Source organism: Lissotriton vulgaris, chromosome 11 (genome assembly GCF_964263255.1).
Source record: "Lissotriton vulgaris chromosome 11, aLisVul1.2, whole genome shotgun sequence".
Lineage (NCBI taxonomy): Eukaryota > Metazoa > Chordata > Amphibia > Caudata > Salamandridae > Lissotriton > Lissotriton vulgaris.
Genome location: NC_141699.1, coordinates 422,192,570 through 422,215,108, shown reverse-complemented (window position 1 = coordinate 422,215,108; position 22,539 = coordinate 422,192,570). Strand labels below are relative to the sequence as shown.

Here is a 22,539-nt window from a genome sequence, read left to right as displayed (position 1 = left end):
TCTATGACTTTGATGTCAGTGTGTTGCGTGTGAACTTGTGTACATATTGTATGTTGTGTCTTTACCAGCAGGGGTTTTTGTTCCATTGTGTACTTGTATTGCTGTCCTGTGTATAGTGTACTTGTTTCTTTTTTTGGGTGGAAGAGAAGGAGATATGATGAACTGGGATCTTGTGTGCGTGGAATCCTGTTTATTTAAAACTGCTCGCGGATGACATCATGAGGATGCCACAGTGGTTGCAGTGAGAGGAGTTAATGGTGCCTGACATTTGTCAGGTTGTTCATGCCAATAAACTTATTGAGGAAATTCAACAATCCAGTTTCATCGTCTTTTATTTCCCACATCAGCTACCCATCTTTATCAGAGGAGGATCTTCCATTCCTTGTGTGAATGCACTGTTTTAGAACTAACACATTTAACTTTAGGGCCTGGGGGACCATTTTCTCATTGGGGGATTGTTAATTCAGGATTTGACCATACTCTAACTTCCTCCTGCATGAGGCCATTAACATTACTGTCCAACGGTTCAAATTGGCAGTTGAGATCCCCACCCACACTTTTGAGTGGCCATTCTGGTAGGGTAGGGATGCTAGGTGTGTCGAGAATGTTTCAACAGTTAGAGATTATTATTAATTCCCTACAGGTGTAAGATAAACATTATATACTTATATGACTGAGGACAGGGAGAATTTTACACTAACGCTTAAGATATCATTGGAGGGAATCACAATCTCTTTAACTACAAACCCAAGGGTAGAGCTGACCCAAGTCACAAATCCCCCTGATGGTTCTTTGTAATTGCTTCCTGACTAAAGTTAGAATGTCCCATGCAACAGGACTGCATGGCTAGCATGTCTCTTGGAAGAGACAGAGGTCGTGTGGATCTATGAATGAGAGTGGGGACTGGTTTGGTCCTGGGATATCAGGGTTACTTTTCCAGGATATCTCCCCCAGATCAGAGAGCACTTTGGCATCTAGGGACAATACCCTTCCGGAGTTCTCCCCCATCTATCAGTACTATTTGGCTCACACATAGTCCCACTGCTTACCAGGGTGGGACTAGGCCTTGCCTCCTCCGTGGGTGGGTGAAATAGGCCTGCTGACTCTGTTTCTACAGTAATGCTTGGAACAGTGTTTGAACCCTGGAAATTAGTCAAAATAATTCCTTACTTCAACCTGATACACAAAAAATTATTCCCCCCCCATCTCCTGTTGATGACTGGTCAAACAACTCCCTTTGCTGGATACTGCAAGCGGGGATAGAATCAACTCCCTCATTGTCAGTGAGTCAATCAATACCATTAAGGTTCCTCAATCAATTATAAACAGCTTCATTACAAACACACACGATTGTGTTGCTGATCACAAGGTAATTGGGGTAGAAGGGAATGTGTGATTGGGCAAGCAACCTGGTTGGTCAGCTTGTAAAAGTACCCCAGTGTCTGAGTGACAATATTAGAACCCATTGATGGTCTCACAGAATCTATACTTAACAGGCTTCCCACACTGCTTGGACGCCTGAAGTTGACAACTATGCAGTCTCCAGGTATATCTTTAGCTGCAGGCTAATCCAGCTTACCGTCCGGACCACTAAGATACCATTCCCATCTTCAAGGTTACAATTTTTGTGCCCCCCAAATCAGTGTACAACCTTGTTTCAGGCCTGTTCCCAAAACTCCGATTGGTTGTGTTTCAAAGGTGGAAATCCTGCTTTTTAACATGGTGTCAATGCTTGCAGGTTTGTGGGGCAGTATGGAGCTTCCAATTGCTTTGCGTTTGCCCATGTTATTGGAGTTCTACATAAGAGCGCGCACATCTATCATACGGAGGGTACAGTCTCGGCCCCCGTCAGACCACGTCAAAGGGGTGGCGCTTCTTCCTTGCTAGGAAGGGCTAAAATGGGCCTGTCTTGTCCCTCTCTATCCACCCAGGCGAATCCCATGCACGTCCCGCACTGCAGGAGGTGAACACGCTAATAAGCATAGAATGGGTGGGCCAAAACAGCTGAAAGCATCTCCAGGCGCAGGGAATGCTGGTATGGGCAGTTCAATGTCCTTGTGGGTCCTGCTAATGCCGTATATTGTATGCCCAAATAATAAAATACTAGTCGTATAGCATTCTGCTAGAGATGCACAATAACAATTTTTCTTGGTCTGGAAGAGAGAGTCGTCTTCTACGAGCACATAATAAAGCAAGGACATTGTGTTCTAATATGTGTGGAACTAACTGTGCAGACTATAGAACAACAATGTCTACCAAAAATAAATGCATGCATGACATTATTTCGTGTTAGGGAAAACATATTCAAACCACCATCTTAAAAAGATGCTAAATTAGAAGGGAAAGCTAAAATGAAAACAATGTGAAACCACTTCCAACTGTATTTGTCATGGGTTATATAATGCAAAGCTCCTTCCTGCTATATTTGATCTTTGTTCTGTATTAACCGCATGCGCGCTAGCGGTTTTCCCGCTGAGCACTGCGATTTTAAAAATCCTGCGTTACGTGACAAGGTCAACTCGTCACACGCACAGCGCAGGTAACACCCATGACAAGTTGACCTTGTCACACGCATCGAAGAAGTTAATAACGTGCAACTACTTCTTACATGGACTGACAGAAACATTTTCAATCAAATGCTTGTACAGAATAAGACCAACATATTGGCAAAGCCATGGGCTCTCTCTTAGCACTACTTCGTTCAGCTCTTTTACTGGTGAGCATATAAGCCCTCGTAGGCAGTTGCATTATCAAGTCAGGCTTAAAAACCACGTTTCTTTTAGAACAGTATTTGTGGTAACGAAAGCCCTTGTCTACAATAGTAATCTCTGGGAATTCATGTTAGAATATATTTGTCAACAGCCTTTATCACAGAGTAGTAACATGCTTCCTATGAAGGCCTTTTGGCATAAGTAATGAACAGAATAGCTCTACGACATCTGACATACCTTTTCCTAATTACCCATCTGGCCTGCAACATTGATCAGTGACTTGTTACAATAACCAACTCAGGCCTTCCGTATTGAACATACTATGTGCAACATGAGGACTCTTTTCAGCAGACGTACACAAAGTCTGCCCAATCAAATCCAGTAGGGAGGAAGAACAACAGGTAGGTGGCAGAAGGCCCCTCTCACAGTTGTGTTTATCACAAAAAATTTTCTGTTGATCACATAAGGTGCAGCAGCAATTGGTGTGATGACACAGTTGGTCAAAAGGCAGTTAACTGGCTTGACACTAATTCTGCCCCCCAGCCACAGTAAATGTGTTCTAACATGAAGGGAAGAGCCTAATAGAGAGTGTTGTTTTAAAGGCATCCTTGGCCTGTTGCTTGTGTTCATTGTTTTTTTGTTGCCCAAGTCTGGACTCTCCTAAGGAAGGTTGAGTTACTCCTGCACTTGCCTTCCCTTTCGATACAGGACCAGAAACTGTCTTGTTTTGCTACAGCACCTCCCCTGGAGCACTGCAATGCCATTCTCTATGGACAAAACACAGCCAGTAGGTGAGTCATGGGGTTAGTCAGCAGGTGGATAAGATTTAATTTAATGTTTGTACCTGTGGGCAGTTGGTCTGCCTGCCTTCTGGGTGTAGTGTTGGCTATAACCAGCACTCCGCCCCAGATATGTAACAAATGCAAAAATAACAGTTGATGGACAGAATGCAGAACAATGTCATACATTCATCCCAGTACAGAGATCTGGGCCTAAATCCATCGTTTTTTTGCACTCCACACCACCCCAGTTCAGACATGGCCATATGCAAATCAGCCTTGACTCTGTGCCTCATGAGAACAGTCCAGCCCGAACTGCCAAGCCATGTCTTTCCTGGACCGGAATTAAGCATCCTAGGACCGGTTTCTGGCTATCAGCCGTCTTCAGCCAGGATAGCTTGACTCCAGTGGTGTGGAGAGCATGGGACTCACGTCTGAGCATACCCATCCCACTGGGGGTGACGAATGCAAAAATAACAGTTGATAGACAGAATGCAGAACAATGTCATACATTCACCCCAGTACAGAGACCTGGGCCTAAATCCATCGTTTTTTTGCACTCCACACCACCCCAGTTCAGACATGGCCATATGCAAATCAGCCTTGACCCTGGGCCTCATGGGAACAGTCCAGGTGGATTAAACCCGAATCTGTTGACTGGGTGTGAGTGTTTGATTCGTTCAGATGCTCCGTCCATCGCCACCCCCTTTTGTGCCGCTTTGATCACCATAATTTGGCAGGGTATGCTCAGACGTGAGTCTCTTGCTCACTTTGCCACTGGATTCAAGCAAGCCTGGCTGAAGACGGCTGGAATGCCAGAAACCGGTCCTAGGAAGCTTGTTTCCGGTCTAGGGAAGGCATGGCTTGGTGGTTCGGGCTGGACTGTTCCCATGAGGCACAGGGTCAGACTGATTTGCATATGGCCATGTCTGAACTGGGGTGGCAGAGTGGGCTAAAGAACGGTGATGGATTAAACCCAGATCTGTTGACTGGGTGTGAGTGTTTGATTCGTTCAGATGCTCCGTCCATCACCAGCCCCTTTTGTACCACTTTGTTTGCCATAAGTTGGCAGGGTATGCTCAGACGTGAGTCCTTTGCTCACTTTGTCACTGGATTCAAGCAAGCCTGGCTGAAGAGGGCTGGAATGCCAGAAACCGGTCCTAGGAAGCTTGTTTCCGGTCCAGGGAAGGCATGGCATGGCGGTTCGGGCTGGACTGTATCCATGAGGCTCAGGGTCAGACTGATTTGCATATGGCCATGTCTGAACTGGGGTGGCAGAGTGGGCTAAACAACGGTGATGGATTAAACCCCGATCTGTTGACTGGGTGTGAGCGTTTGATTCAATCAGATGCTCCATCCATCACCACCCCCTTTTGTACCGCTTTGATCACCATAAGTTGGCAGGGTATGCTCAGACGTGAGTCCCTTGCTCACTTTACCACTGGATTCAAGCAAGCCTGGCTGAAGATGGCTGGAATGCCAGAAACCGGTCCTAGGAAGCTTGTTTCCGGTCCAGGGAAGGCATGGCTTTGCGGTTCGGGCTGGACTGTTCCCATGAGGCACAGGGTCAGACTGATTTGCATATGGCCATGTCTGAACTGGGGTGGCAGAGTGGGCTAAACAACGGTGATGGATTAAACTCCGATCTGTTGACTGGGTGTGAGCGTTTGATTCGTTCAGATGCTCCGTCCATCACCACCCCCTTTTGTACCGCTTTTTGTTCACCATAAGTTGGCAGGGTAGGCTCAGACGTGAGTCCCTTGCTCACTTTGCCACTGGATTCAAGCAAGCCTTGCTGAAGATGGCTGGAATGCCAGAAACCGGTCCTAGGAAGCTTGTTTCCGGTCCAGGGAAGGCATGGCTTGGCGGTTCGGGCTGGACTGTTCCCATGAGGCATACGGTCAGACTGATTTTCATATAGCCATGTCTGAACTTGGGTGGCAGAGTGGGCTAAAGAACGGTGATGGATTAAACCCAGATCTGTTGACTGGGTGTGAGTGTTTGATTAGTTCAGATGCTCCGTCCATCCCCAACCCCTTTTGTACCGCTTTGTTTGCCATAAGTTGGCAGGGTATGCTCAGACGTGAGTCCCTTGCTCACTTTGGCAATGGATTCAAGCAAGCCTGGCTGAAGACGGCGGGAATGCCAGAAACCGGTCCTAGGACGCTTGTTTCCGGTCCAGGGAAGGCATGGCTTGGCGGTTCGGGCTGGACTGTTCCCATTAGGCACAGGGTCAGACTGATTTGCATATGGCCATGTCTGAACTGGGGTGGCAGAGTGGGCTAAAGAATGGTGATGGATAAAACCCAGATCTGTTGACTGGGTGTGAGTGTTTGATTCGTTCAGATGCTCCGTCCATCACCACCCCCTTTTGTACCAGATATGTGACAAGCAGAGCTCCATCGCAAGTCAATCGATATCGTCTCTCTTATCACACTCACCCAGTAAAGAGTCAATATTACTGTGAACACAAGGACTGCTTTGAAAAAAAGTAGCCATTTGTTTGTGTTTGGGATTCTTAATGGGCCAGGACCTGTTACTGGAATAAAATTTGCTGTACAACTCTCTTTATTCTGTTGTAATGGGTTTTAGGCTACCTCCTTAATTATAGGGCCCTTACCTCTTACTAAGGATTCATTGTTTATTTATTTATAAAGTTTTATATAGCGCGAACAAGATCCCGAGGGATATCAGAGTTCTTTCCAATAGGATGTGAGTAAGGACATAAATGCAAAATTGACATCAAGTAGGAGTAAAATACAGGAATGATCGCAGATTCAGGGACAGTTGCCCAAAAAAAAGAGCAATAACAAATAATAGTACAATGAAAGTAAGAACAATGCCATCGAGCAGGTGAGCCTAGCCCAATTAGGGTTATCATTTATTCACAAAGAATTTTTTGGCTTCCAATTTGAACGCTGTTGTTGAAGAGATTTGGCGTACTTCCGGTGAAAGAGAGTTCCATATTTTTGGGGCAGCGCCGGAGAAGGCTCTGTGACAAGTTCTCTTTTTCCTAAGGATGAGTGGTTTCAAGAGGAAAGTCTTGGTGCTTCTTGAGGCTCTTATACCATAAGAAAGCTCAAGTTTTTGCGCAAGGTACCTGGGAGTATTGAAGTGAAGGGCTTTGTGCTCCAGAACGGTGATATTTAACTGAATACGTGCTTCATAAGGCAACCATTTGAGAGATTTTAGGACTGGGGATATGTGCTCATTTAGCTTGGAGCCTGTAACCAGTCTAGCCATTGTATTTAGTGATGCTCTTAATGGAGCCTGGGAGTATTTGGCCACAGAGGAGCGCGCTGCCGTAGTCAAGCCTCGGGAGGACAAGCCCTTGCACCACCTGCTTGAAATCGTTTTGTGGATGGAAAGGTTTGATATTTCTGAGTGTCCTCATCAAGTGGTTTGCTCCCTTGCACCCTTTCCCTCCTCCACAGGGCTAGTTTCAGAAGACGCACTGAGAGTTTGCCACCATTTATTATGCACTGTCAGTGCTCCTCCTTAGGGCCTGTCTTCCTCTGCACCCTTGTCCATGATAGGACATGGGTGCGGAAGCAAAATGATTCCCTCATTGGCATGAGGTAATGCCCCATGCAAATGAGGGAACTCCCTCTGAAGAGAGCACTGGCAGTATATTTGCACTATCGCTACCAGTATTACAGAAGGGGCTGCACAAGAGTCTGTGACCCCTTCTGTAATATCATAGTGCCCTGGGGGTGCACAAAGCAGGCAGAAAGGTATGTTGTGCCCCAGGGGCACTAGGTGTAATATGACCTATGCATTCAAAATATTTGCATATGTTAACAAAGTATGCCTAATAGTTGAGATACAATGTCAGAGCACTGCCAACCTCATAAAAAGGGGGAAGGTGTTCTGTGGGAGGAGTGTTAAAAGTCAAAGTGGTAAGTTATTGAACTGTGGAACAAATGGCATCATTGTCAGAAAAGTTGAATATTTTGTTTACAGACCTAACTGACAGGACAGAGACAAATCTTGCATTGGCCAGCGGATGTCACATTACCACCTGATTGCCCAGTGTGGCTATTTGTGTTTTGGAAGGATACTGACTTTGGACTTTGGGTTTCATTATGAGCGCCACGATGCGAAAGTTGTTAATTCTGCACACTTTGAGTTAACTATATAGAGTGTTCTTAACTCTGGGGGAATCTAAATAAGGGAGATTACAGACTGAACCATGAGAATTCCCGGAGTATTGAGCAATAACTGGGAGAATCGGTAATTCTGGATCTGAGATCCTGGTAATTCCTCAATTCAACCCTCTTCATTGCCCTATCACTGCACCCACCACTGCTTCATTGTCTCAGTGAGGCTAGATGATTTCAGAAGCCATAACCTACAGGCAAACATAACAGGTGTAACTTTGCAGAAAACAGCATTGTAGATGGGGTCAGTAACCGAGATCCGGGTACCATCAAGAATTACAGGTTTGTGGGAAATGCACAGATGGCCATGGGTCAATAGGTTAGACATGTTCTCAAGCTGTGGGTGGTAGGGGCACCAATGTATAGCCACACCCTCACGTGTCCCCAGTACCACTCAAGCCACAGCATTACACGAAATTTAGTAAGAGTTCCCCTAGAGATCTCATAGATGGGGGCTAATTCGTTTTCGGATACATGGAAAGAGGTCAGGTCAAGATGCCCCACTGAAACCCATGTCAGGCTTGGGGAAAGGATACTTAGCTGTTGAAGCACCAGGTATAACAAAAGGACCTACAATGTGCAGAGTAGGTGGCCTCTGTGATTATTCTGTTGTTACTTGTGTGTGCATTGTTATGGAAAATAAAAAGAGGCATATTAGTTACGCACAAATCTTGTTTCTTGTTTTATTGATCTTTTACAGTCTTTACAAGGTATTCAATGCACAAAAAGTCTGGGCCCAGCAGAGACAGCCAAATGCGTGGCATGTCTGCCAGCACGTGCTAGCAACTGTGAGCGGAAGTATGCAAGGAGGAGAAACAGGAAGTGGGTCCGTGCGCACCCCCGAAGTTGAAATCTGCTTAAATTCCAAAGCCGCCACAGATGGAAATTCCAAGGAGTCCCAGCAGGCCAGCTCGGACGCAGCCCTCTGCTTCAACGAAGAACTCTGCTTCTGCTCAGGGAGAAAAGAAAGACAGGAAAATGCTTAACTTTTCACTTAATAACTCCCACAGAGCCATTTTATCTCTAAAAACACTCAGGGCCTCATTTACGAGGGCCCTGTGCCACTAGAGCATCACTTTTTTTGAAGCTCTGGTGGCGCAGTGTGCTGGACCATTTTTTTCAAGGCCACGGAAAGCCACTATTTGTGGGTTTTCATGGCCTTGTAAATATGGTCCCCTTTCACACAGTAGTCTGCGTGAAAGGGGCGTTCCGTGGACATTGTTTACGAGCCCCTTGCGCTGCCGGTGCGTCACTTTTAACCTCTCCCATGCCCGTGACGAAACCGTTTCATCACGAGCCTCGGGTGGGCTGTGCTGGTGGCGGAACGGTTCCGTCACGGCCCGCTCGCCGCGCCTGCGCAGCTCAAACTCCGCACCTGCGCTGGGCTTTCTAAAGAGCGGGCGGGGCCGTGACGGAACCGTTCTGTCACAAGCACAGCTCACCCAAGGCTCGTGACGGAACGGTTCCGTCACGAGCACGGGAGTGCCGCGCAGCCCCGCCTCCCCCTTAGTGCTGCGGCTAATAGCCGCCGGAGCGAAGGGGTTAACATGGGAAAAAGTGACGTACCACTGGCGCAAGGGGCTTGTAAAAAAGACCCCATGGGTGTTGCTGTGGGTGTTCCAGCAACACGCTTGCATAGGATGCATTCCCAGATTTACATGGTTTAGTAAACCTGGAAATATGTCAAATTCCAACACCTCCCCAGGGGAGGCGTAAGGGAGGCACAATGAGAAGAAATACCTTCATTTCTCCTCATTTTTTCCTTTTTTCTATGTGTGCTGCATTCTGCAACACGCATAGAAAGAGGAAAAGACCTCTTATGATAATTTTTGTGCAGGAAGGTGTTCCTTCCTGCACAAAAACAATCATCTCTGCAACGCAGGCGGTGCCTGTGTTGTTGCATGGAAGCCCTTTGTGCGCCAGAACCAGGGTATCTCATAGATACAGCACATTCCTACCCTTTTCTTTGACGCAGGTCAGCGTAGCAAGATTCCTTGTGGCGCTGCCCTGAGCCAAAACCTCGTAAATGAGGCCCTCAGCCTTCCACAGTCAAGTAGTTTTATCTTAAAAACATAAGTGTAGTTAGTGACTGTCCGCAACAGATTTTTTTTCTTTAAAAACACGATCCGGAAATCTGCTAAATACTAAATCTATGATTGCTTTGCAAGAAGCATCCGTTTTCACACCATGGATGGTGCTATGGGGAGCAAGTTTAAAAAACATTTGTGTAGTGCCCAACGGCTAAGCGCTACGACGGTGCAGACCAGATTTCTAATTTTCTAAATAATAGGCAGATTTGTACAAATTACAGAGGAGCAGCCTAACATTGCTAAATAAGTATTGCCAAAAGAATGTGAGTCTTCTTACAAAACTATATGTAGGTTATGTATCCAAAGCTTGACAAAATATCAAATGAATGGCATTAACCCTTGAAATATTTTAAAACACAGATCAAACTAATCCTATATTGGTTTCTCAGATATAGGCCTGGTTTTGTGAAGATCTCTGTAAGAAGTATGTTAAGCATCAGGAGCAAAGATTGGAAATAATTATGCTCATCTGTGTGGGTGTGTAGACATGAACATGGCAGGAAAGTTCGGACTCAGTCCCACAGTGGGGCTTGGATCACTGTAGTTCACCAAATGTCCCAACGCAAACAGATAATCCATTCGCCATTCTGAATCAGAAATCAGTGGGGTGTGCCCAGCTGTTAAGATTGGCTGCTTAGCAGCAATTCAAGTGGCCTGAGCATAGAAGACAAATTGCATTGGTCAAACCACAGCCAGTCAGAACTGCAGAACAATATAGAGTTTCAGGCCCTCTAATTTGTCATCCTTAAAGTTAACAGCAATTTTGGTCCTGGGTTCAGACCATTCTGATTGGTTCATGGGCAGCCAATGATAATAAAAAGCCACCCACAATTCATTTCCCAACATTGGGCAGAGAGGCATAGGTATCATTAGCCCACTGCAGTACTGGTGGGCGATGTTGGCAGTATGGATTTCAAGTACAAAAAGAAACAAAAAGATCCAAGGAAAATCTCAAATGGACATAATACACCGATCTAATCATATGTATGTATTAATAAGTAATGTTATATTTTTCGTTACTGAGAGTGAAGCTATGCGATTAAGTTCATTGGAATCTTTTATTGTAAGCTTTCCCACCTTCTTTTTCTCTTTTTCTCTTTTTGAATCTTTGGCCAGTTCAGGCAGAGGAGGTACAAGGTTGGCCCAAAAATTTAAAAAACTTTAGGAAGTAGGAATACCAAGACTGCTGTGCTTGTTTCAAGGTCTATAGCAAGGGTCATAGGAATTGTGCAACAGGAGAGCATAGCATTATATGGCAGGGTTTGCTAAATTACGTGCTACATTTGTATGTAATATTACTTCATTATTTTGTAATATTTATACATGGTAATACTGTCTGGGCAAAGATTTCACATCATTAGTACTAGTTTAATAGCCAAATAGATAAATAAACAACTGAAGATGACCAGTTCACCTTTGTGAAGGGACTTGCAACTCATGCAAACATATATTGGCACTTTTTTTAGTACCTTTTGATCCGTTTGAACTAGAAACAACATTTTTACTAGAATATGCAGTTTACACAGTAGATGATAGATTATCCAGCAAATCCTGAATTATGCAAGAAAAGCTGCGAACACAGAATCGCATAATTCTAGTGGCCGTGTACACAGCTTTCCCAATACACCACAGTTTAGTGAGGTGACTTTTGCACCGGATGTTCTTTATCACGTAAGTAAATTGGGTGTGCGCTTGGTTCTAGTTGAGGTTTCACATACGACTAGTGTTTTATTTTCAAAAACTGATTGCTCAAGAGCCCACAATTTGGTCACATGTAGAGGCCCAGATAAAAAACTGGGGGCATATTAGCAAGGGCGATATCGCTGCTTTAGCGGGACTTTTTCCCGCGAAAGCGGCGATATATTTATCGCCCTATTAGCAAGCTGTCGCTAACAGCAGTTAGCGACAGCTTGTAGGAGATAGCTACAGGTTTGGGGCCCGCTTTGCATGTCAGCGATATTTATCGCTAATGACATGCAAAGTGGGTGTACCCAACTTGTTAGCGACTGAAAGCAGTCGCTAACACAGCTATCGCCTTTTAGCAAGGCAGGCGTAGCGATAAAAAACTTGCGCTAAGCAGGAATATCGCCAAAACCTAACGCCTGCTCAGACCACTTCTTAATTTGTATATCCAATGGGAGATGGATATTCAGGTGAAGTCCCCATTAGCGATGATGCCTAAATATATCAATGTATTTCCAGCGATATTAATGCATTGAGACGCCATCGCCAGATATTTATCGCTTTAGAGATAAACGTTGCTAATAGCACGTTATCTCTTCGATAATATCCGGCGATGGCCATCGATAAAAAATAAAAATGCGCTAAGCACATCTGGCGATAATTATGCTATTTGTTGCTGATGTGCCCCTGGGTCTTCCGGTTCACAGTTTCTATCTTGTTCACTGCACTACAATAGAGGTGGGAGTACATCAGATGTTGCGGGCCAGAGTGTGTTCTCACTTGATAAATGCCACAGTGTTGGAAACCCTGCCCATTTATTTAATAGAGTTTACTACTCGTTTATTTTAGAAAAGTGGTGAAACCACAATTTGATGTCAGGCATTCTACTGGCATTGATAAAACCTTCCAACTGTTCAGCATCTAGTGGTGGGGTTGGGGGTTGTATATGACCACTCCAGTGTATTTCCCATTTTGTAGGGGGTTCTGCTAATATTTTAGTTATAGAACCTATTACCTTATTTGAACGATATTCTAAGTGCTCCCAACATTAGAAGTTTCATTACAAGTCAATAGTCAAGTTAGTCCCTTTACTTAATTCTGCAAAGGTAATGATAGCAAGAAGTGAGGAAGGAAATGGGTAAAGGGACAGCAATTCAGAAAAGCATGCTACAGTATCAGACTCACCACACTCCTATCCTGTCCTATCAATATCGATATTTGGAAACGAGGAACATAACTTAGAGGGGTTATAATAATAATAAATAATAATCCATATTTGGAAAGAACAAACATATCACCCCCTAAGGTTGCAAGGCGCTGGGGGGCGTTGGGGAGATTAAGTGAGCTATTACCCAGAGTCACATGATGCTGAGCTGAGCTGCCACTGGGGATTAAACCATGATCCCCCACTCTGGAGTCAGCTACTCTGGCATCTGCCCCACACCTCCCCACCCCCAGAGGGGTTAGTATTGAATATACCCTCCCAAACCTGCTAGTTGCAGTTTACTCCATGTACAACAGTAGCCAACTGTCCTTTTTTGTTGCATAGACAATCCCAGGAAGTTTGAGACTGGGTAATATTGTTGCAGAAACTGTTCCTGTTTATTACACACAGGTACACAAACAAGAACTTTCTATCTGCAGCATCCCGGTAATTTTTTGGGGTCGAGCCTAGCACAGCGCGCGTGCCCTACTCTAGGAGATGACCTTTAGAAATCAGTCTGCAGTTTTTAAATGCTCGTGCTTGTGGTGGCATCCACCTTGTGGGAGCGAGCAGCAGCCATCTGTTTCCAATATGCGTGGCCATGCTCGCTTTACTCTCACTCCCCTGCCTCTGCGCTTTTCATTGTGCCATTGTGCACTCTAATTTGCACACGTCCTAGGCTTTCAGGGAGAGGCTCTTGACACACACGCCCAGTTTCTTCAACTAGGAGTCACGCACACTTTACTCTCGCTCCCCTGCCTGTGCGCCTTTCATCGTGCCATCTATATACAAACACACAAATTCTGTGTCCTCGCGACTAAATGCATCTTGTGAGTGTACTTGTTTTTGCACAGTATTATTGTTTGATTTGAACTTTTTTTCCCCTCCTCTATCCCTTTCTCTGACCCAAGGGATTCGTGGTGTCCTCCTTCGACTCCTCCTCTGCCTGCAGTGGAAGCGGTTCATCTCAGATCTTGCGGTGCTCCTGGCTACCTCTTCCTCCTCCCTGACCCCAGGGGCGCAGCAGTGACTGTGCAGGAGCCTAGCGGTTTGAAGCCGGACAACCTAGCCCTCTCTTCTATTCCTAGAGATCTTTGTGTGTACCGTTTCACAGGCCTCCAGCATAGGAGAGACCGAGAGTTGGCCCACGGCCCTTGGTATGGCAGCCCTCGCCACTTGCTCCCGCTTCACCGACAATTACCAGCTGTACAAGAAGCTGGGCAAGTAAGGACCGGTCGCTTCCTTCCCTTGCCTCACTCGCCACTAGTTCCTAGCGAAGGAACATATTTGCACCCTTCCACCAAGGAGAAGCGTCCTTCTTCTATCTGAACATCCCTCAGTTGCGGAAGATTTCTCCCTCCCCAATGGAAGAGGCTTAAAAGTGAAAAAAACCCATTAACTTATAACCCAGTACAGCCTCTCTACAACCAGTAAAAGCTCCTTAGTACGGAGCCACAACCTCAGCCACACCCCCACCACTCACTAAAATCGCCAGATCCAAGTCAAAGATAATTGCCTTTTAAGCAGAGATATTTCGTCTCCCTTGTTTAGTGAACAGTGCCCGCCTAACAGAGTCCATCCATACCCACAGCAGTGAGGGCCCCCCTTTTAAAGGGGTGGCCCAACTAACCCGTTCCCTGCATGTAAAGAACCTCCATAGCCAAGAACCCTTAAGTGAAATATAACCTGTCCATAGGATCCGCTTCTGAAGTTTGCTGCCCTAACATAAAAATTCGCATCTAGAGCAGCGCGTCTTGTTTACATGATGGCCTTAGGTTTGTGTGTCTTCAGCTGATGCAGGTATAACATGACTAACACTACTAAAATTCAGGCTCCCTAGGGACCTCTAGTAACGACATGTGGTAGTGCAACATAGTGCACCCAGTGCTGTATATTCCTATCCAGGAACCACTAGTAACTACCTGTGGTAGTGCACCATTGCTCACCCTGCGCTGACTGGCTGATAATGTGCTGCATGGCTATACACTTACAAGGTCCCAAAGGCGAGACCTATTGGCGTTGCCAATGATTTGTTTCAAAAGCTGGCAACTATGCATGCACACGTTTTTCCCCATCACACCAAATCCCCTCTCCCTGTCTCCAGCTACACGCCCCTCCCCCACCCTCCCCCGCCAATCCTGTTTCTGACATCAGTCCGGCCCTTGATCACCCTGCAGGCCATATTTTTGTCCCCTCATAAAATGTGTGTGAGTACCCGTGGCCTACTATTTTCGTTGCTGCTACTCTTCGTAATGTACGGTCCAGACTCTTCATACTTACGCCGGACAGGGTAGACCATGTAGGTGGGCACATTCCTGCACAGAGTTTCAATGTGTGGCCCGAAGTGGCCCAGGTTGTCAAGTGGTTCCGGGACACCAGAGTACTGCAGCCGGAACTCAGGGTAGCTGTTTTTTGGTTTCATCTGAGAGAAGTAAAAAACAAGAGACCTTTCACTATCACTTGTGTGCCCTTTGCTCTCCCTGATTTAGTTCAAGCTCACCCATTCAGGGGAACTGTAACTCAGAACTTCATATGTCACTCAAATCTGACGTCAATCAATGCAACACAAAGTCTTGTGCTCTGGTGAACATTATCATAACAGGCGTTAACTTTTCGCAAACACCATAAAATAACAATCGTAGACTCGTGCACCCAGATTATTTACATCCATCAATATATTATTTTGAGCACTAGAACAATTGTTATTGCTTTATGACATATTTTCATTACCACAGTGCAATATCATTTTTTAAACATTTATTGCACACGATAGAGCACCCCTCAAACATTCCACATTAAAGAAGTGGAGTGCACTTGTGCCACATAATGCAAAACGAGAAGCCCAATACAACCCTTATTGATCCATACTGAAGGGTGTTTATGCCCATGCATAAAATAACACATACAATTGTTTTAGATTTAAATTGTTCCCAATTCATTGTCATGGATTTCCATAGAAGCATTGTTTTCCCTATCTCATGGTCCTGTTTCTCTAAACCTACTAAGTAGGGTGAACCAGCTTCAGCCTAGGGAGGGTTAGGGAAATTATGCATTTGAGCAATTTTTTTCCCTTTTTTCTTTTTTTTAGGGTGTGTTCTCATAGCTCCCACACAATTTCCACCTACTTCATTTAATGGTATGTTTAGAAGTGGTGTAAAAGTTAGAAATGCAACACAAATGTTTAGCGCATTTACATGGCCTCCTCCCTTCTCAACCCCATGAGTAAATCTATTGCCCAACCCCTTAGCATTGGTGGGACTGTGCCTAAATCAGCACACCTTGCAACTGCTGGATAGACGTACACGTAATCTCCATTTTGCGATGCGCGTTCTGAGTTTCCTGTGCAGAGATCCTTGTCTGACAGGTTACACCTTAGGAAAGGTTTATGCAAATCCGGCCTACCTTCAGCATTGAAGTGATCCAAGTGTTGTCAGCACAGTACTCTGCACGGAGAGCTCAAACAGTATGAGCATAATGCATCTTGCATACAACATTGCGTAGGGCAACAGGAGTAAGCCTTACCTGGCGGGTATTGGCAATCCGCTGGAATTCCTGCAGACTTGGGAATGTAGCCTTGTTCATGGGTGAAACATAGCAGGCCCGACGGGAGACAGCCTGGGTGGCAATGAAGCCCTGAGTGAAGAGGATAAAAAAACATGCCTTATCAGCCCATTATGAACTCATATCACTCCTTGATTACCTAACTACTTCCAGAGTGGAGTAGAGTTGCATTACACCTGAGGCCCATCTGTACTCCCTCAACTCCATGTAGGAGCTAGGCAGAGGTGGACTTGTCTCCATGAGCAAATTTGGAGATTTCATGGAATGCTTGTGCCTATGACTAACACTAGGGGGGTCATTAGGATCTCGGGCGGATCGCCACCGCCCGTATGGGGGTGGCGATCCGCCCGAGATCCGTCCCCGCCCGCCACCCATTTCCCCCGCCATATTACTATTGTGGGGTGGACCATGGCGGACGTAAAGACCGTCCGCCGCTTTTCCACCTGGTCGACAAGTCGAGCGGGTGGAAAAGAGTTTAATATGGTGGCGGTGTCTGCGGCATGCAGGAATCTCTTGCAGGGGCCGGACATCTTTCCAAAGGCACAAGAACAGTTCCTAAATGTTGTCCAGCTTCTTCCTCACATTCATATTAAAAGGATTTCGGGAGCCATCCACCTCATCATCTATTTTATGCACTTATCACCCTTTTAAGAACCAGGAATTCCCATGTCCTCCCTAAAGTAGCTGAGTATTAACTGTATAACTTAGTCAGTTCAAGGTGATGGTCTGCATGCTTGAATTAATCACAGCTACTGGTAATCACTGAGGTCCACCTTCAAGTCCATTGTTTTTTCAGCGCGTCTGTGTTATTAAAGTCATGGTCCAACTATAAGCAAATCAGCCTTTGTTCCTCCCCAGAAGGAACGGTTCAGACTTGACTGCCAGGCTAAGACCCATCTGAACAGGAAGACAAGCCAACTCAGACCAGTCTTGGCCGTACAAGGCCTTAACAGTGAGGGGTCGTTTGAGTTTTTTGGCCGAGTGAACTTAAGACCCACATCTGGAAATATTCTTCCTACACTGGTGCTAGCGCTTTCACGCATCTGGGTATAATGCGCTGTATAAAAATCAATACAAAATACACTGTGAAACTCACTTAGGCAGCACAAAAGGGACAACTATGTAGGCCAATGGGTTCTGGATTGCTAGTTTTGCATACTGACCAGGCTCAAGGTCCTCAGTCTTTTCAAGCATCCAGTGGTAGCAACACCGGTGTAGCAAGAAATACTTTTTCTACGCTATACTGTGGTATGTTGAGGAAAAAGGAAGAGACACAGGTTTGAGCAGCGAGAGGTTCCCAAATTCTTACTCAAGTTAGTAGAACCTACCCGAGAGGCCGTGGAAACAAGACAGCAGAAAAAGGAAACTTGTGAAGACGAGGAGAAGAAACTGAGACCCTGAGACTCAGAAAGGCAGACAGTGATGACTAAAGGAAGTACTAGCTGGACTGTAAAAGAGTGGTGGATATGAATGCTTGAAATAATCTGAACCTCTGGTAGTTGCTCTTGTACACCTTTGGTGGGATAACTTGAAGAGATGAATCAAGTAGGACATGTTGGGAAGGGCTTCACAGATGAAAGAGGTCCCTGTTTGACTTCAGCTGCACTTAATTGTAGTTGCTTGTGTAAATAACAGGGTAGGGTCCGGGTGCGGTACACCGGAGATGGTGGTGAGGTGCGTGTAACACAGTTGATATTTTCTGTAAGATATACTGAAGGAAGCTTAGAAGAGGTAAAGCAACAGAAAGTGCATCTTGCAGACATGTCAATGTGATGCGTTAAACATGGTATATTTCTAGCACACCTTGTCTAAACACTTGTGAAGGATAAAAATATCTGTTTACTCACGTTGCCCCAGTCAAAGATGGAGTTGGAGGAGGAAATGCCAGCATGTGCGACGATGTTGGCGATGTTGTCCTGATTGTTGATGTTGACAGTCTGGTGGACGCTGCCGCAGGTGTTGCCCCGGTTGGTGATGGTGATGGACTGTTAAGGGAACACAATGTTTTGTCTGTCAGTGAGAGCTGAGTGGTACTTGGAAGACAAACTTAAGGGAGGGGTGCCCTCCCTGCATTGGCACTTGTATTGGCAAGTAGGTATTTTGGAGGTCCCTCTAAGGTGGAGGACAAGGAAGGACATGGGGAATCAGGAGAAGGGTAGGAAAGATAGTGGGATGGACTGGTGGGTGGGAATTTGGTTATGGGTACTGGATGGATAAACAGACATACAGACAAATAGACATGTCAACAGTTGCAAGTGAAGTCAGGCTCAACGACATTGCTTAGAACAATAGCGAGAGAGGCTTCTATGAGTAGTCTACTTACGTCTGCAAGTGCTGGGCTGAGGAAGACCCCCAGTAGGGAAGCAACTAAGATCTGAAAAAAGAAAAGTCACATTTTATCTCTCCAGTCTTCAAGGAGGTTCCATATCCAGATTTCACAGTCTTGAGAGCTAGGATATCCCCCTACCCAGTGCTCGTTCAAGGCTCCAGCATAACATGCCTCCCTCCTTCACACGTCCCAGATAATGAAACTCATAGCCAACGCGAAGAGGATGAGATGACATTGACATTTCCAAATAGATCTTCATGTTGGAGTTTTCTAGTCGAAAACACATCCACGCAAGTGTATAAGGTACATTAACCCACCTCTCACACGTGAATATACTGTATTAACTCACCTCCCACAAGAGTATATACATTATTAACACACCTCTCACAAAAGCATATAGTATATTCACACACCTCCCACAAGTGCATATACTATATCAATACACCTCTCACATATGTATTCTAACACACCACTTATAGTGCATATAAATTATTGACATACCTCTCATAAATGTACTGAGTGTACTGACACACAAGTGCACAGAGTAAATTTAACACGTCTCTCACAAGTACACCGTGCAGGGAGGCCTCCTCAATTTACGTTACACCAGTGCTTTACATGCCTTCTCAGATGGAACCCCACATCAGATGGAACTACTTACCTAAAGCCCACAGTTTTAGCAAAAAAACGGGCTGTGATAGATGTCTGTAAAACGTTATTTAACGTTATAAGACCTTCCATGGTGCTCGAAGTTACGATCTGAGAACGTTCTATCAACCAATCAGGTTTATAAAGCGCAGCTACTCACCCGAGGGGTCTCAAGGCGCTGAGAATGAGGAAAGGGGGGGGGAGCACATTCCCCAGGTCTGAAACTGATGGCCCACAGAAAAATCTGAAAGGTCGCAGACCAAGTTGTGACTAACTCTGCTCCAGCCCTAACAATCTGTAAGATATTTCTTCCACCATCCCTACAGGAGACTCCACCTCTCAAGAATGTGTCTACAATTTAAGATTGTGTATGCTCCCAGGGCGGATTAACCATTAAGCAAAATAAGCACATGCTTAGGGCATCAAGGGAAGGAGGGCACCATGGAAATATTCCATTGCTGGATTTACCATGGATCATATGGTGGAAAACTGCAAATGGCGTAACTGAACCTATAAATAAAGCGGAAGTATACAAAAATAAACATTATTTTCCGTTTTAATGTGAGCTTTGTTTCCTTTCGATTTTTTATTTTATTTTACAGTTTATTATCGTTTATATTTTGAAACGGAAATATACTGGGGGCATGATGGCATCAACATCTTTTAAGTTCTTTGGGCCTCTATTCTCAGCAGACCAGGGAAAGAAAGCCCTGTGGAGTAATGCACACCTTTCCTGGCGGGCTCCCTACTGTCTCTAGCTCGCTCACCTTTATCCCCTACTTACTTCCGTCAGCAATCACCCCTTACTTAAACATGTCTGAACAATAACAACATTCCTGCCACCTTTACACCTTCCCCACACCCAACTGTCGGGCGTGTTTCTCGCTATCTTCAATAATAAATAGCCACAGCATACCAGAAAGCAGGGCTCCCGTCTCCTTTGAGCCCATGATAACCTGGAGATGCCGATGAGACCACTAACTGCCTTTTTCTCGGCAATCGGGTCACTGGAGACCCAGGCCAGGCGGCATAAGGAAGAGGAAGCAAAGGCTTCTCCTGGATAATGTCACACAGTCTTTAACAACTAGTTTAACTACTGATGTGAAGACCCAGCAGTAAATACCAGGATTCCCATCCCATTATTTACCCTAAATGCAATATACATATTTATAGATGGGTAGCAGTGAATTAGAGGGATGCTTTTCACTGAGGTGTTCTGAGTGACGTTAAATAGACAACGAGAGCGATGCTTTAGTTGTCTATGATATCACTCAGAACCCTACAATTCACTTTTTACCCATCTATGATTTCATGTTATGTCAGACCCTCAAAATCTTCAGCCTTCAACTACTGCAGTGGGGCAGAGGATAATGGGAGAGCTGTACATAGCATGGCCTGTCCTCCCTGATACACATGTGAAAAACGAATATCCTACCTGCCATACTTAACCAACCCCCACCACTTCCCCTGCCTTCCTTCCCCCTCCTACAGCTCTGCTTTCTGCTTTCAGTCAAAGCAGAAAAGCAGAGCAGGGCGGACAGGCTCTCAGAGAGCCCTGCCACTGGATCTAGAAGGCCTTTAAGAAATCATAACAGTTGATAACCAATGTTGTCATCAACTGTTGAGATGACATAGCAAAGAGTTATGAGTTTAGAAACTGAAATAAACGATAGAGGCTCTCTATGAGAGCCATACTAACAACCTTGTAATAGCTGCTCAAATACCAGTAAAACATAAACATATTATCTTTTAGGCTCACAGGAGACACTGTCTGCCTTTGCCTAATCTGAGTATGGGTGCGACCAGGGATGTAGCTAGACCATTGGCTGCCCTGTACTGCTGCAGGTCAGAGCGGGGGGGGGGGGCTGTTGAAGGGTGCTGAAGGGCGCGATAGCCAGGGGGGGTGTTGAGGGGGGGGGCTGATTCCCACACGGCTTCCGCCACACAGCGGCCGCTGGTACAAGCAAGGGGTTGGGGGAGAGTGCCGCCCCCAAAACCCATGTCGCCCCGGCGGTCCGCTCCCCTTGCTACACCACTGGGTGCAGCTAATTGTATGTGGCTGCATGATCATAAAACAAAAATTGCCTTTCAGTGCATTGCATCATCTTTCACAAACTCACAGTGTATAGTGTGTTCATCAAAAAAAGAACATCCATTAGCATAGCCATACTATCTAGATAAATGCTTCTCCATCAAATACATTTATTATGAGACACTAGGAATATGTCCCTCAATTTATAAATATATCTCTGGCTTAGTGCATTATATTATACCCGGCCATGCTTTAGCATTGGTGGCGCCTGGTGCAAGAATCTGTTTTTGGTGCCACCTCTCCCCTTGACCTCCTTTTCCATGGATTCCCTCACCATCACCCTACAAAAGTGTCCCTCATCTCTCCATACCCCTCTCTCACATGCATTTAATTTGTTTGTAGTGCTAGTGATATCAGTGTAGGGTGTCGGGGCACTTTACATCACACACACACATTATAAACAGACAATGTTTCATACATATTTAAATCAGTGCATAGGAAATGTTGCATATGAGGCTTTATATGTGAAGATTTTTTTGTCTGGAGAAGGGCAAACCCAGGATTTGAAACGTACCACAGTTGTTGGGTTGACTTTATTACTAGGAATGTATTTCTAACCTAACAAATACTTTTTAGCATCATCAGTATAATGAAAGACTGCTTGAAAAACATAAAGCTCTAACCTACACCATGCACATTGTATGCAGCACAGTTCATAGATAGATAGATAGATAGATAGATAGATAGATAGATAGATAGATAGATAGATAGATAGATAGATCACTCTAAAACTGTCGACATATGCTTTTCTGCTGCTAGATTTAAAAAAAGGATTGATTATATGGCAAATCCCAGCATCGAATTTCACATTTACAGAGGAAGCTTGATGGTTACTTACCAGGGTTTTCATGTTTGCCCTCTGTTGTAGCTGTGCTTTGAGCAGCAGGTTACAGGCCTCTGTGGACGCTGGGGAGACAATGGACTATTATCAGGTGCACGGACTAACTTTTATATCTGCTACGAGTTGTGGGGCAGCCTTCTCATAAGGACACCGGATTGGGTTTTGCAGCCAGAGCCTCTATCTTGGGTGGCGCCCCGGGACCGTGTGAGTCAGGCCCCAGTACTGCCAGGCTCAGTCCAGCCCTGATGGGCTGATAGGCATGCGCTGTGTACACAGGTGCCAAAGGAGAAACATCACCTTTTGATGACAAACGTATTGGTTCGAAAGGAAACACCCCCATGATAATTCCCACTTACGACGCCCTGCTTGCTTCCTCTTATCTCACTTTCACCCCGCAGGTGTAGCTATGCAAATATTCACACAGGCACGCCCACCATTTTG

At 45.4% G+C, this 22,539-nt stretch overlaps 1 protein-coding gene across 1 annotated transcript; it reads right to left on the bottom strand.

Moving 5' to 3' along the window:
• Positions 1 to 8,319: 8,319 nt before the first annotated feature.
• Positions 8,320 to 22,306, bottom strand: LOC147679929 (gastrokine-1-like). Its single transcript, XM_086943497.1, has 6 exons — positions 22,096 to 22,306; positions 18,512 to 18,562; positions 18,036 to 18,173; positions 16,150 to 16,260; positions 14,908 to 15,049; positions 8,320 to 8,599 (listed from the first exon to the last, which is right to left on the bottom strand). The coding sequence occupies exons 1-6, from the start codon at positions 22,105 to 22,107 to the stop codon at positions 8,508 to 8,510; spliced, it is 546 nt and encodes a 181-aa protein (XP_086799623.1). The 5' UTR covers positions 22,108 to 22,306; the 3' UTR covers positions 8,320 to 8,507.
• Positions 22,307 to 22,539: the final 233 nt, after the last annotated feature.

What these genes read in the sequence shown, in the direction of transcription:
- LOC147679929 (XM_086943497.1), bottom strand. An exon ending in GGATTGCCAATACCCGCCAG is followed by an intron (nt 15,050 to 16,149) that starts GTAAGGCTTACT and finishes TACTTCTCTCAG; the next exon opens with ATGAAACCAAAAAACAGCTA. An exon ending in CATGGTCTACCCTGTCCGGC is followed by an intron (nt 8,600 to 14,907) that starts GTAAGTATGAAG and finishes CTCCCTGAGCAG; the next exon opens with AAGCAGAGTTCTTCGTTGAA.